The 11,303-nt window shown below is 63.0% G+C and overlaps 1 protein-coding gene across 1 annotated transcript; it reads left to right on the forward strand.

Moving 5' to 3' along the window:
* The first annotated feature begins 706 nt into the window (after nt 1-706).
* Nucleotides 707-7,665, forward strand: PRSS27 (serine protease 27). Its single transcript, XM_042971701.1, has 6 exons — nt 707-1,086; nt 4,336-4,362; nt 5,075-5,237; nt 6,138-6,409; nt 6,604-6,773; nt 7,270-7,665. The coding sequence occupies exons 1-6, from the start codon at nt 1,038-1,040 to the stop codon at nt 7,561-7,563; spliced, it is 975 nt and encodes a 324-aa protein (XP_042827635.1). The 5' UTR covers nt 707-1,037; the 3' UTR covers nt 7,564-7,665.
* The last annotated feature ends 3,638 nt before the right edge of the window (nt 7,666-11,303 follow it).

An 11,303-nucleotide genomic window follows, 5' to 3' on the forward strand; every position in this document is an offset into this window, starting at 1 on the left:
CCAGTCCACGCACGTGCCCGCTGCGCAGGCGGGGAAACGGAGGCAGGGCTCCACCTGCCGCCCGGCGTCACCCTCCCCCCCCCCCCGCCTCCCCCCCTTCTCCGGCCGAGCCTGGTCGGGGGTGCCGACTCCGTGGCACGGGCCGGGAGTGGCAGCCCCAGCCCCGACTCCGGCTCTGACGTCAGCCCCGTGCTCCAAATAACTTCCCCCGGAGCCGCTTCCGCCGCTGCGGCACGTCCCGGAGCCCGGCCCGCCGCGCCCAGGGCAGGGGCGCCCGCAGACGCTCTTCCCGGCCAGGCCTTCCCAGAAGCCGCTTCCGCCCCGCCCGCCCTGGCCCGAGGGTGCCAGGAAGACCCCCGCCCACCGCCCGCACGGCAGGAGGGTGCAGCCCCGGAGAGGGGACGGGGGTCGGGGCCACTCTGGGGCGCGTCTCGCCCCGGGAAAGCACCCGTGAGCGCTGGCTGGGGTCAGCTAGGGAGGGATACTTCTCCCACGTCCCGATTCCCCACCCGCTTTGTTCCACACGCGCGGTGACCTGGACTTTTCCGCGTCCCCTTCCCTGTAAGCGTAAGCCACAGGCCTGGACTGTTTCGTTCACTGAGGCCCTGATACGAAGTAGGTGCTCAACAAATCAATGGCTGAACAAATGAATGAATGAATCAGGGAAGGTCTGGAAGGCAGACTGTTGTCAGCTTATGCGGGGCCCATGGTCAGGGAGGGTGTTATGGTTGGAATCCCAGGCCACAAGCAACCAAATGGGGCAGACACACCCTGGCCCCAAGACCCTAAGGTATTCTAGGGTGAGGGGTCTGGTCCCTTGTGGTTCAGGGGCCGGTCTGGAGGAGATTGCGTTCCGGGGCACCTCCTTCCGGAGAGGAGCTGGATGGGCCGGGCCGACAGGTCAGGCGGCATAGCCAAGCTGACACTCACCTCCAGCATAAAACCCCACTTCATGGAGCCCCGCACCTTGAGCTCGTGCTCACGGACCTCCCATCGCCACTGCCCCCTGCACCTGGTGCCCCAGCCAGGCTGAGAGGATGAGGCGGCTGCCAGCCGTGGCCCTGCTCCTGCTGCCGCTGTGGTTTGGTGAGTACTGGATGGTGCAGGAAGTCGTCCCCCCTCCTGCCCGGAGGGGCCCCCTCTGATCTGCCTGGAGCTCCAGCCAAGTCGCCTACTCCAGGGTCAGACCTGGGGCTGCAGCACAAGCCTCCCCTTCCTGCCCCAGCCGGGGTCCTGGGTCCAGATGTCCCACCGCGGCGAGGGGAGCGGGGAAGGCAGGAGAGGGGTGTGGGCACGGGTCCCAGAGGACCCTGAGGCCGAAACGTGGGAGGGGCTCTCCTCCCCCTGCCCCCACCTTGTCTCTGGTGCTTGTGGGCCAAGCTCTCGGTTTGCTGCTTCTGCTTCTTCTATTCTCAGCCTCTTTCCAGCCCCCAGAGAAAGACGTGGGGCTGCCTGTGTGCAGCCTCTGAACTCCAGGCCACTGGGCTCCAAAGCCTCAGGTCACCATCTACTGGGCCGGGGCGGGGAAGGGTGGCCGAGCTGCCGCCTGAGCCTGGGAGCCCCAGGAGGCTGGTGGGGGCTCACTGGGGAGTGGGGGGCTAGGGGTGCAGGCTCTTGCTCTCACCAGACAGGGAGAGTATGGGGAGGAACAAACATCCCTTTCCCCCCTCCCAATCCTCGGTCAGGGTCAGCAGGTGCCAGCCAGGGGCCCCCGCCTGCCAGGCCCCTTCCCACAGGGCGGGCTGCTCCCTGCCAGGGAAACCTTCCCGCATTCCTGGGCTAGCCCGGCCGGCCCCGTGCCACCTCACTTCCCTGTCCTGAATTCACCTCCCAGGGCCGGGCCAGGTCAGACCAGGTGCAACTCAGCTGGGGCTCCAGGCTTCCTACCAGGGGTCAGAGGACACCGGGGTGGCACTTCAGTGGGGAGGTCCCAGTCTCTCCAGGCTCCAGGGGGCTTCCCCACCCCTCACTGCGTGGCTGCCGCCTCCTGACTTCCTGGTACAAGGGTAACAATGTTCTCGGAGGGAGCCCGTCTTCAGTAAGGGTGTAATGCCGTGATTGCTCCTAATGGGTTGAGTAATCACGGTCATTGCCAAAGTGGAAACAGCAGCCTGCATCTGGCTCACAAACAGTTGTGACCAGGAGTTGTGGACTCTTTCAACGCCGGCCTCACCCCCGCCTCCTAGAACCTTCGGTCTCTCGCATCCTTACCAGCTGAGCCCCAACCAGCTACAGGGGCCTGGGGACCCTGGGCCCACACGAGGGGCCTGACATCTGGTGGCGCATCCAGCCCCAGACAGGGCGCCCACCCCGCAGAGCCCGGGCCTTCACAGTACCCCTTCCTGGTCAGCCCTGCCCCCACAGCTGTTCTGTCTCTCTCTGTATATTCCCTGAGCTCAGGCCCCCTGGATGGGGGCTCTGCCTGGACTGAGCTCCTGAGCCTATAGGTTAAGATGAGACTATGACACTACCTCTGGAGCAAGGTGGGCAGAGCTCTGTGTGACCCGGCAGGAGGATGGAGAGCTCAGGAGAGGGAGCCAGGCTTCCTAGACAGACAATGCAAGTGAGGAGGGCTGCCCGGAGGAAGCGGCATTTCACTTAAGCCTCGATCTGGATTAGGACCTGTAGGATTCGGACTTGTAACTACCGGGAGGATAGGGCCTCCAGGCAGAGGGGTGTGGGTAGCAATCACTCAGAGGTCAGAAGCTTCAGCCTGTATGAGAAGCGGTTGCATTAAGCTGGGTTGAGGAAGGCTGCAACAGCACAAGAGGGGGTCCGCCGGGGCACAGGAGCGCGTACTTGATCCTGGGTGTGGACCATGGATCAATCTGCATGTATGGGAAGGGGGCTGACTGTGGGGGAGAACCAGAAGACCCTGGAAAACTCCCCCAGGGAGGGAATGAGCCTGAAGGAACGTTCGCGCCCACGGGGACAGGGGTGAATCGGAGGATCCTGCCGTCGGGCCTTAGGGAGAGCAGTGGGTCAGGTGTTTACAGTCTAATTAAATTCTATTAATAATATAGGTGAGGGGCTGCAGGGAACAGCCTTCCCAGGGAATATTTGTACTTTAAAAGGGCACCTGTTAACACACATCGGTGAATGGAGGGTCCAGGGTCGACTTCCTGTTCCCATCACTGGGCAGGCACCACTCTTGCCTCCACACGCCTGCCTGTGCCTGGTCAGGCCACCACCTGACCACCACTCTCGCCGTCTACCTCCTCCTGCCCCAGGCCCAGTCCCCTCCTGGCCCCTGCCCCCCCGCCCCCCAGCCATACTTCATCCGCCAAGCCTCATTCCCCACAGTAGGGAGCCCCCCACTCAGACTGGATTGGGGGTCCTTGTAAAAATCTCCAAGGTCACAACCATTTCCTGCCCCTGTAGCCCCTCCCCTCCATGGGATTGGCTACCTCTTCTGGTCAAAGGGTCAGTCTTAGCAACAACAGCTGCCACACGCTCTAGTCCCCCCCAAAAAAACGACCCCGCAGGGAAAACGCTGAGGGCTGAAGTAGGAAGAAGCTGTCCTGAACCCCCCACCCCAGTTCTTGCCCCCAGCAAAGCAGATACTCTGGGGGCGCTGGGAGGCTGGCAGGTATTTCTGGCATGTTGCTGACATGGGGCTGGGGTCTCAAGTCTGGGGTGAGGTTCCTGTAAAGGCCAAGTAGTGGGCCCTGTGCCTGTGTCCAGAGACATGGAAGGTGATGGATCCTGGGGAGATGGGTCCCCGGAAAGTTTCTACTCTGACCCCTCTGCCTGATCCTTCACCGGGGTGGGGGAGCATGGCCCAGCCGCGTGCCTTAGGCTCCAACTGCCCAACAGGAGGTGTTGGGTTCTTGGGGGTCTAGAATCTTGGGGGAACCGACCTGTGATGCTACTGGCTGGCTTCCCTCTAGTCCCCTGGAACCACAGACACCTGTGTGGCCGGGGGCCGGCTGGCTCACGTTGCAGCACTCCGTGGGTGTGAAGGTCACACGGCTCCAGCCTGCTCTGGGGGAAACTTCCAGACAGGGACAGGTGTAGGGTGTGGAGAGACAGACCCCAAGGAGCGGAAAAGAAGCCATGCTAGCCCCAGGCAGCAGAGCCAAGCCATGATGGGGGTCCCCTCACTGGCATCTCTCCCAGTCGGCTCCTGGGTGGCAAGGAGTGTGTCTGCCCCTGCAGATACGCTTTGGGCTTGTAAACATGGCAGGGCCCCTGACCTTTCTTGCCAGCTCCCCTGTGGACTGTCCTTCTGTGTCCTCAGGAGGCTGGGCGTGGAGCAGAGGAGGTGGGCAGGGGAGAAGCAGACCTTGGCTTTGACAAAGATGGCTGATCACCCCCTTTTTTTCTCACCTCCAGGGACTCAGGGGGCCGAGGCGTCAAGCGGTAAGCATCCTAGGTCCCTGGATGGGGGGACAGGAGGGGGGGCTTTCCTGAGAGCTGCCAAGACTGGCCAGAGACTCACCCCACCCCTGGACAACCCCCCCCCCCCACCGGAGAACGAGACCCAGAACCAGTGGGTGGGGCCTGGGGAATCCCAAAGTAAGGGAAAGCTGTAGCTCAGCAGAATTAGAGCCAAGACAGGAGTAGAGCAGGAGGGTCTGACCTGCAGATGTCACAGGGGCCCGCGGAGGCATGCATGGCGCACAGAGAAGGAGGTCAGGGGAAAGTGAGAGCAGAGAACCCAAGGACACAGTCCGAAGACCATTCTGCTATAGCAATAGCAGAGCCCCCAGGGTCACCTCCCTGTGTGGGGCCCTTCCAACACCTGCTGTCCTCCCGGGAGCCCCTGTTTACCAGGCCCTGGGGTAAGACCCTTCCATGTGTTATCTGAACCCTCTCCACATCTCATGACCAGAGAGGGAGGTCTGATGTCACTGTTTCAGAGGTGAAGGGCAGGGGAACTTTCCCACAGCTGGGAGGGGTCTGCCGGTGTCAGAGGCTGACCGGGCACCCACGCCCCGAGGTCTCAGAGTGGGTCAAGGGCAAAGAGAGCTCTGGATTGGGCAGAAGATGAAAGACAGAGTGTGGGGTAGGGGTTGGGAACCAGAGGCGATGAAAGGGTCCCCAGCGAGCACTGCCCGGCCTTGTCCCCTAGTCTGCGGGCGTCCGAGGATGCTGAACCGGATGGTGGGTGGCCAGGACGCCCTGGAGGGCGAGTGGCCCTGGCAGGTCAGCATCCAGCGCAACGGAAGCCACTTCTGCGGGGGCAGCCTCATCACAGAGCGCTGGGTCCTCACCGCGGCGCACTGCTTTTCCAAGTGAGTCAGCCAGCCCCCACGCTCCCCGGCGCCTCGGGGCTCCAGCACCTCGGACAGCGCCGATGGTCTGCCCTCCCAGCGCGCGCCCGCGGCCCTGCCGGGAGGGGTCCACCCCCCACCCCTGGTGTCGCTAGCGAGGCGCTTTGCTAGGCCTGGGGCCCCGTCCCTGCAATGCTGGCAGGCTCATCCCACATCCTGGCCCTCCTCCCTGTCCCCCTCCCACACCTCCAATCCAGGACACTCCCCTACCGACTGGGATTCCGGTTACAGATGAGTCCGCGGGCTGGAACAGAATGTCCCTTCCTCCTCCTCAGCCTAAGGTCACCCATACCACCCTACTATGAGCCACCTGGTCCCAGACCTTCAGGGTTTCCTGAGCATCTTGGCTCTTGCCTCACCGCAGGGCTGAAATTCTTTTACAGCCTTGCATCTTTCAGAAACGTAGGCTCAGAGCGAGTAGGTCGCTGGCCCAAGGCTCACAGGCACGGCCAGGCCCAGCCCCCAGATGTACCCTGTGGGTGACATCTCTTTCAACCCTTTCAGGTAGGGACTGTTACTGGCCCCATTTTACAGATGAGGAAACTGAGTCACAGAGAACTTGCTAGCTTCCTTGCCCAAGGTCATCTGGCTGGCCAAGGGCGGAGCTGGGAATTAAAGTCAGGAATTAGCTGCTTCAGCTTCTACACCCTTAACCCCTCACCTCCCTACACGTCCCCATGGAGATGACGTTTTTGAAGACCGTGTGCACAGTGGTCAGGCACTGGGGTGGGCCAGGAGGGAGGGACCTGCTAGAGGAGAAACAACCCCAGCCCCTCCCTATTTTGATTCTCTATTAAACCTCCCCTCTCTTTTAAGCCCTAGAGGGGCGGTCTCACACCAGCTCTCTTTCTTTCCCATCAGCACCTCTGAGACATCCCTGTACCGGGTCCTGCTTGGGGTGCGGCAACTGGTGAAGCCAGGGCCCCACGCCGTGTACGCCCGGGTGAAGCGGGTAGAGAGTAACCCCCTGTACCAGGGCATGGCCTCCAGTGCTGACGTGGCCCTGGTGGAGCTGGAAGCACCTGTGACCTTCTCCAATTATATCCTCCCCGTGTGCATGCCTGACCCCTCGGTCGTCTTTGAGGCGGGCATGAACTGCTGGGTCACTGGTTGGGGCAGCCCCAGTGAGGAAGGTAAGGGGGCAGAGCCGGGAGAGAATGGGGGACATTCTGTTGATACTGGCACACGTGGATCTCTCCTCAAACGGGCGGAGGGGGTAAGGGAAAGCCATGGGGAGCGGGGAGACGGGGGACAGAAAGAGCCGAGGGCCATGGGGTCCTGGGTAAGACTGTGCACTGAACTGCAGGCTGATTCCCCCCCTCCCCAGACCGCCTGCCCAACCCGCGGGTCCTGCAGAAACTCGCTGTGCCCATCATCGACACACCCACGTGCAACTTGCTCTATAGCAAAGATGCCGAGTCGGGCTTCCAGCCCAAAACCATCAAGGACGACATGTTGTGTGCTGGCTTTGCCGAGGGCAAGAAGGACGCCTGCAAGGTAGGGGCTGTGGTGGGCCCTGCCAGGGCTGAGCCCTGCTCCCTAGGCCCACGTCCAGCTGGGAGCCGGCCTGGCTGGGAGGAGGAGGCCCCCAGTAGGTGGGGCCACGGCCCAGACCAGAGCTTGGCATCCCTGCAGTGAGGTCCTGCAGAGGGGGGGGGGGGGGGTCCTCCCCTCCTGCATCCCAGCAGTAGGGTCCTACTCCCGGACCCCACCCAGCACAGTCGGCATACTGGTCTGCAGTGGGGCCCAGGAACCTGCACTTTCAACAAGCCCCTCCAAGGTTAAATCAGGGCAGTCTGGGGGTGCTAGAGAAATGGGCACCTCAGGCTATAAAGGGAAGGACCGGCCGGCGGGTAGCAGCGGTGGGCGTGCTGGGCAGGGACACTCCTACAGGAGCTGAGGAGAGGGACGAAGGGAGGAGTGTGTGTGCACCTGCAGAGGCAGGCTCTGGGGGCCACTGTAGGCTCTGACAAGGCCCCTGCTTCCCTCACAGGGCGACTCGGGCGGCCCACTCGTGTGCCTGGTGGCCCAGTCATGGCTGCAGGCTGGGGTGATCAGTTGGGGCGAGGGCTGCGCCCGCCGGAACCGCCCAGGTGTCTACATCCGGGTCACCTCCCACTACGACTGGATCCATCGGATCATTCCAGAATTACAGTTCCAACAGGCTAGGTCGGGTGGCCAGAAGCGGGGGCCCCGGAACCAGCAGCCCCTCGCTCTGAACTCTGCGCCCTGCCTGGCGGCCCATGTGGCCCTCTTGGTCCTTGTGGCCCTGCTCACCCTCCTCTGAGCCCTGGGGCCCATGGTGTACATTTGTAAATAGCGCTCCCGTTCTTTCCTGTCAAATATCCGGTTATTTTTTATTTATGTTCATCCTCCAATAAAAACAAAACCCAACCTCAGTGCCGGCTGCCCTTTGGTCCCTCAGGGGAGGGAGATGGGTTGAGGCACACTGGACACCTGTCCCTGGACCCCCTCACAGGCAGCTCCCCTGCTCCCACCGCTGCCTCAGCGTCTTTACCAACATGGTCCTCGCCATGAGAATCATAGAGGGGCGCCCCTGGGGGCAGCAACAGATACCAGCAGGAAAAATGGGGCCCAGTGGAGGGTCTTAAAGGAGGTAGGCTATGTGGGCCTTGGGAGATCACGGCCCCCCCACTGCCTGTCTGAATCACCCCAAGTCCACACACTGCAAGGGCAGTCAGAGCTGTGCCAGGTATCACACAGGAGGCCTGGCCACTCCAGGGCAGGGACATCAGCAGGACAGGCCCTCCTGCCCAAGCCCAGGCCCGTCCCCACTTCCTTCCTCCTACAGGACCCAGGGTTCAGGCCACACTACCTGGGGTCGTCAGTGCTTTTGTGCACGACCCCCGGGAGCTCAGAAGTGAGCCAGAACCCCTCACCAGCCCCCAGGACTCTGCAGCCCACCCCTCCTTCCTGGCTGCCCTCTTGTGGCCTATCACCACCAGGAATCCAGCACAAAAGGTCTCCAGAGCTTGGGTCCCCAGCCGGCTCCGGCCCTGCTCAGGCCCGCCCCAGGCTGCCCTGGGGAGAGAGCCTCAAGTTAGCAGCCCGGCCCAGGTGCGTCCACAGCAGGGCCCCCTGGTAGCCAGATGGTCGGCTCCCTCACGTGGGCCGATTCCTGAAAGGTACCTGCACTTGCCTGTGAGCTCGGCGGCCATCGGCTGAACGGGACTCCTAGGAAGGCAGGGCCAGGTGTCCTGCTGCCCTACGCACACACGTGCACACTCATGCAGATACGCACACAACCCCCTGCAGACATACCAGTGTGCACACCCAAGCACGTGCATGCACACACGCTTGCTGGCGCACACACTGGGACGGCTTGCCTGGGCCTGGTGCCGGGAAGAAAGCAGACCTGGATATTTATGGAATGAATCAATAACCACTTAGCAAGCACCTGCTGGGGACCGGCCCTGGGGACAGAGTGGGAACAAACACCAATCCCCCTCTGTGCTCCACTTTGTCTGGGCGCGTCCCTGCCGAGCAGCAGGAAGGATGAGGAGAGGCTCCGGCAGGGCTCGCACAGCCCCCACCTCCCTGCTGGCTGCTCAGTGGCCCTCTAGGGACCAGGGCATTTGCGAGCTCCTTCTCCAGAGCAGATGGGCTACACATCCCTCGGGGAGGAGCAGCAGGTGCACTGAGGTCCCAGCAGGGTTGGGGCGACAGGAACTAGGCTGTAGGTGTCCTGAGGGCGGCCCTAGGGACAAGGTCTGGGTCGTCCTGGCTGGGGGCAGGGGCTGGCCTGCGTCCTGCAGCCTGGGAGAGAGGCCTGGGTGAACCCACCACCCCACTCTGGGGGTGGAAGCCTCACGCCCCGTGCGGAGTGGAGGTGGGGTTGCTGCTTCAAAGTTAACTGGCCTCTGGAGGCCCCTGTGCTGTCTCTGTGCTGAGAGGCCGGGATGGAAGGGAGTGTGGAGACAGGCAAAGACCAGCTCCCTTCCAAGTAGGAAGGGCCACCTCACCTCTGCCTCCTCTAGCAAGCTGTTCCAGCTTTCTGGGGCCCGGGGACCCCTTCACTCTCCTGCCTCTGCGACAGGGCGGGGTCTGGTCAGGATCCTCTGGGGCTAACAGGGAGGAGGGGCACAGACGCCAGGATGGCCTAGCCACCCCTGTGACACCCCACCCAGTTGGGCTGGGAGGGCGAGCCTGGGGGTTCCTGGGTGGGACAGTGGCTAGCACGTGACCCTAGGGCACAGTCCCCACCCTCTGGACTCCCCACACTCCGGACCACCCAGCCCCAGGGGTAGACATTCGAAAGAGTGGAAGAGAAAACACTGGCAGAGATGAGGATTTAAAGGGAGAGCCGAGTTATTTGTGCAGGTCACATCCAGAGAACCTGCCTGTTGTCACGGACCGTCTCCCATCCCGGGCGGGTGGGGGACAGCTCACACGCAACTCGTCACGTTGCCACGAGTTGTGCCTCAGAGCCATCTGCCAGGGGGTGGACAGTGGCACCAGGGCCCCGGCAGGTGCAGGAAGAACACCTCAGAGAGCGGCTGGCACCAACACAGAACCTGTCCCCCTACCCAGGCTGGGGCCGTTGCCCGCAATGAAATACCCACCTTGAGGCAACACAGGGAGGAGGGGGCCAGCCAACCCTCAGCTGCAGTCCCGCATGGAGATCCACACCCCTGCGCGCATGATGACTGCCCTGGGGGAGCCCCAGGCCCTGGAGCATCTGTGCACGGGCAGGAGTCCACCCAGAGTTCAGGTGCTCAGAAGGCAGGGTAGGCGGGACGCATGGAGGAGAGGAAGGAAAAGGGGTGTATGTGCAAATCAAAGCCCCCAAAGCCAGAGATCGACTCTGCCCCTCTCACCCCACGGGCGGTGCATCCACACGCTGGTGCAGACGTGCGGTTTGTCTCCAGAAGTGTGGCCGGGTGCGTGGTGGCGGGGCTGGAGCTGAGCTGTGTCTGCTCACAGCCACATGGGGGCCTTGGCACCCGGCAGGCCTGAGGGCACAGGCTCCCCAGGACCGACACACAGCTGCACCTCAGGCTCAGCCCTGTGCCTCAGTCAGGCCCGGTGACCAAAGGGCAGTGGGGGACCAGCCAGCCACTGCCTCCAGCTCTGGGGAGGATGGAAGATGCCAGAAAGACCTGCTGGGTGGGCGTAGGGGAGGGAGGCATGACAAGGCGATCAGGGGTGGTGCCTGCCCCTGTGCGGTGCCCCAGAAGGTTCTGGCTGGGGGCCCAGCAGCTGCATACTCCAGGCACCCACCTCCCTCTTCTGTCCGGCCCGCTGGCCTCCTGGAGCTACAGGGCTGGCTGCCCAGAGAGCTGTGCCCTTGCCCTCCCCACACCCCTGACGGCGGGCGGGCTGTGCCTACAGCACCAGGCTCACAAGGCAGAGCTTCCTGCCTGCCTGCCCGGTGGACCGCGTCAGGGCCCTCAGCCTCATGACCGGCGGTTTCCAGTCCTTCGCCTGGACAGGAGACAAGCTCGGGGCTTTGATGGGGAAGACGCAAGACCTTGGCAGAGGGACCTGAAGACACGTTCGGGTTCTCTGTTATCCCCAGAGCTGGAAAATGTCAAGTTCAGTCTGTGCAGAAAGCAAAGTCACAGAGGCAGAATCTGGAGTCCTGCCCCACGCGCTCCCAGTTGTGCACTGAGCGCCTGAGAATTCAGCACCCCCGCCCCCCGGGCAAGCAGGTCCCATTCCCCAGCCTGGGCTGGCAAGACAAACCCCAGGACCCCGGGGACCCCCGGCCCCAGGCCAGCAGCATGCCTGGAAGCAGAATGGACACTCGGACTCGGCTGGGGGTTTGGGCAGCCAGATGCTCCAGTATTTTGGGATCAAAGGCATCCCTCCCAACCTCAGGGGGGCGGGGCTGCAGCACAGGGGGCGGGAATTTCCCCCAAGTGTGGAGGGCAGCCCGAGGCCACCAGGGGGAGCCAGAGAGGCCGCATGCTGGCGGCACGTGCCCCTGGATGCGGAGAAATTTCCACACAGCTGGTGCCTCTGGCCAGGGTGAGAGACGAGACAGGTGAACACACTCAACGCCGC

The sequence above is a fragment of the Panthera tigris genome, chromosome E3 (assembly GCF_018350195.1).
Source record: "Panthera tigris isolate Pti1 chromosome E3, P.tigris_Pti1_mat1.1, whole genome shotgun sequence".
Taxonomy (NCBI): Eukaryota; Metazoa; Chordata; class Mammalia; order Carnivora; family Felidae; genus Panthera; species Panthera tigris.

Coding starts and splice junctions, on each gene's coding strand:
- PRSS27 (XM_042971701.1), top strand. CDS start 1,038: ATGAGGCGGCTGCCAGCCGTGGCCCTGCTCCTGCTGCCGCTGTGGTTT. Junction 5,238..6,137: donor GCGGCGCACTGCTTTTCCAA/GTGAGTCAGCCA, acceptor CTTTCCCATCAG/CACCTCTGAGACATCCCTGT. Junction 6,774..7,269: donor GCAAGAAGGACGCCTGCAAG/GTAGGGGCTGTG, acceptor CTTCCCTCACAG/GGCGACTCGGGCGGCCCACT.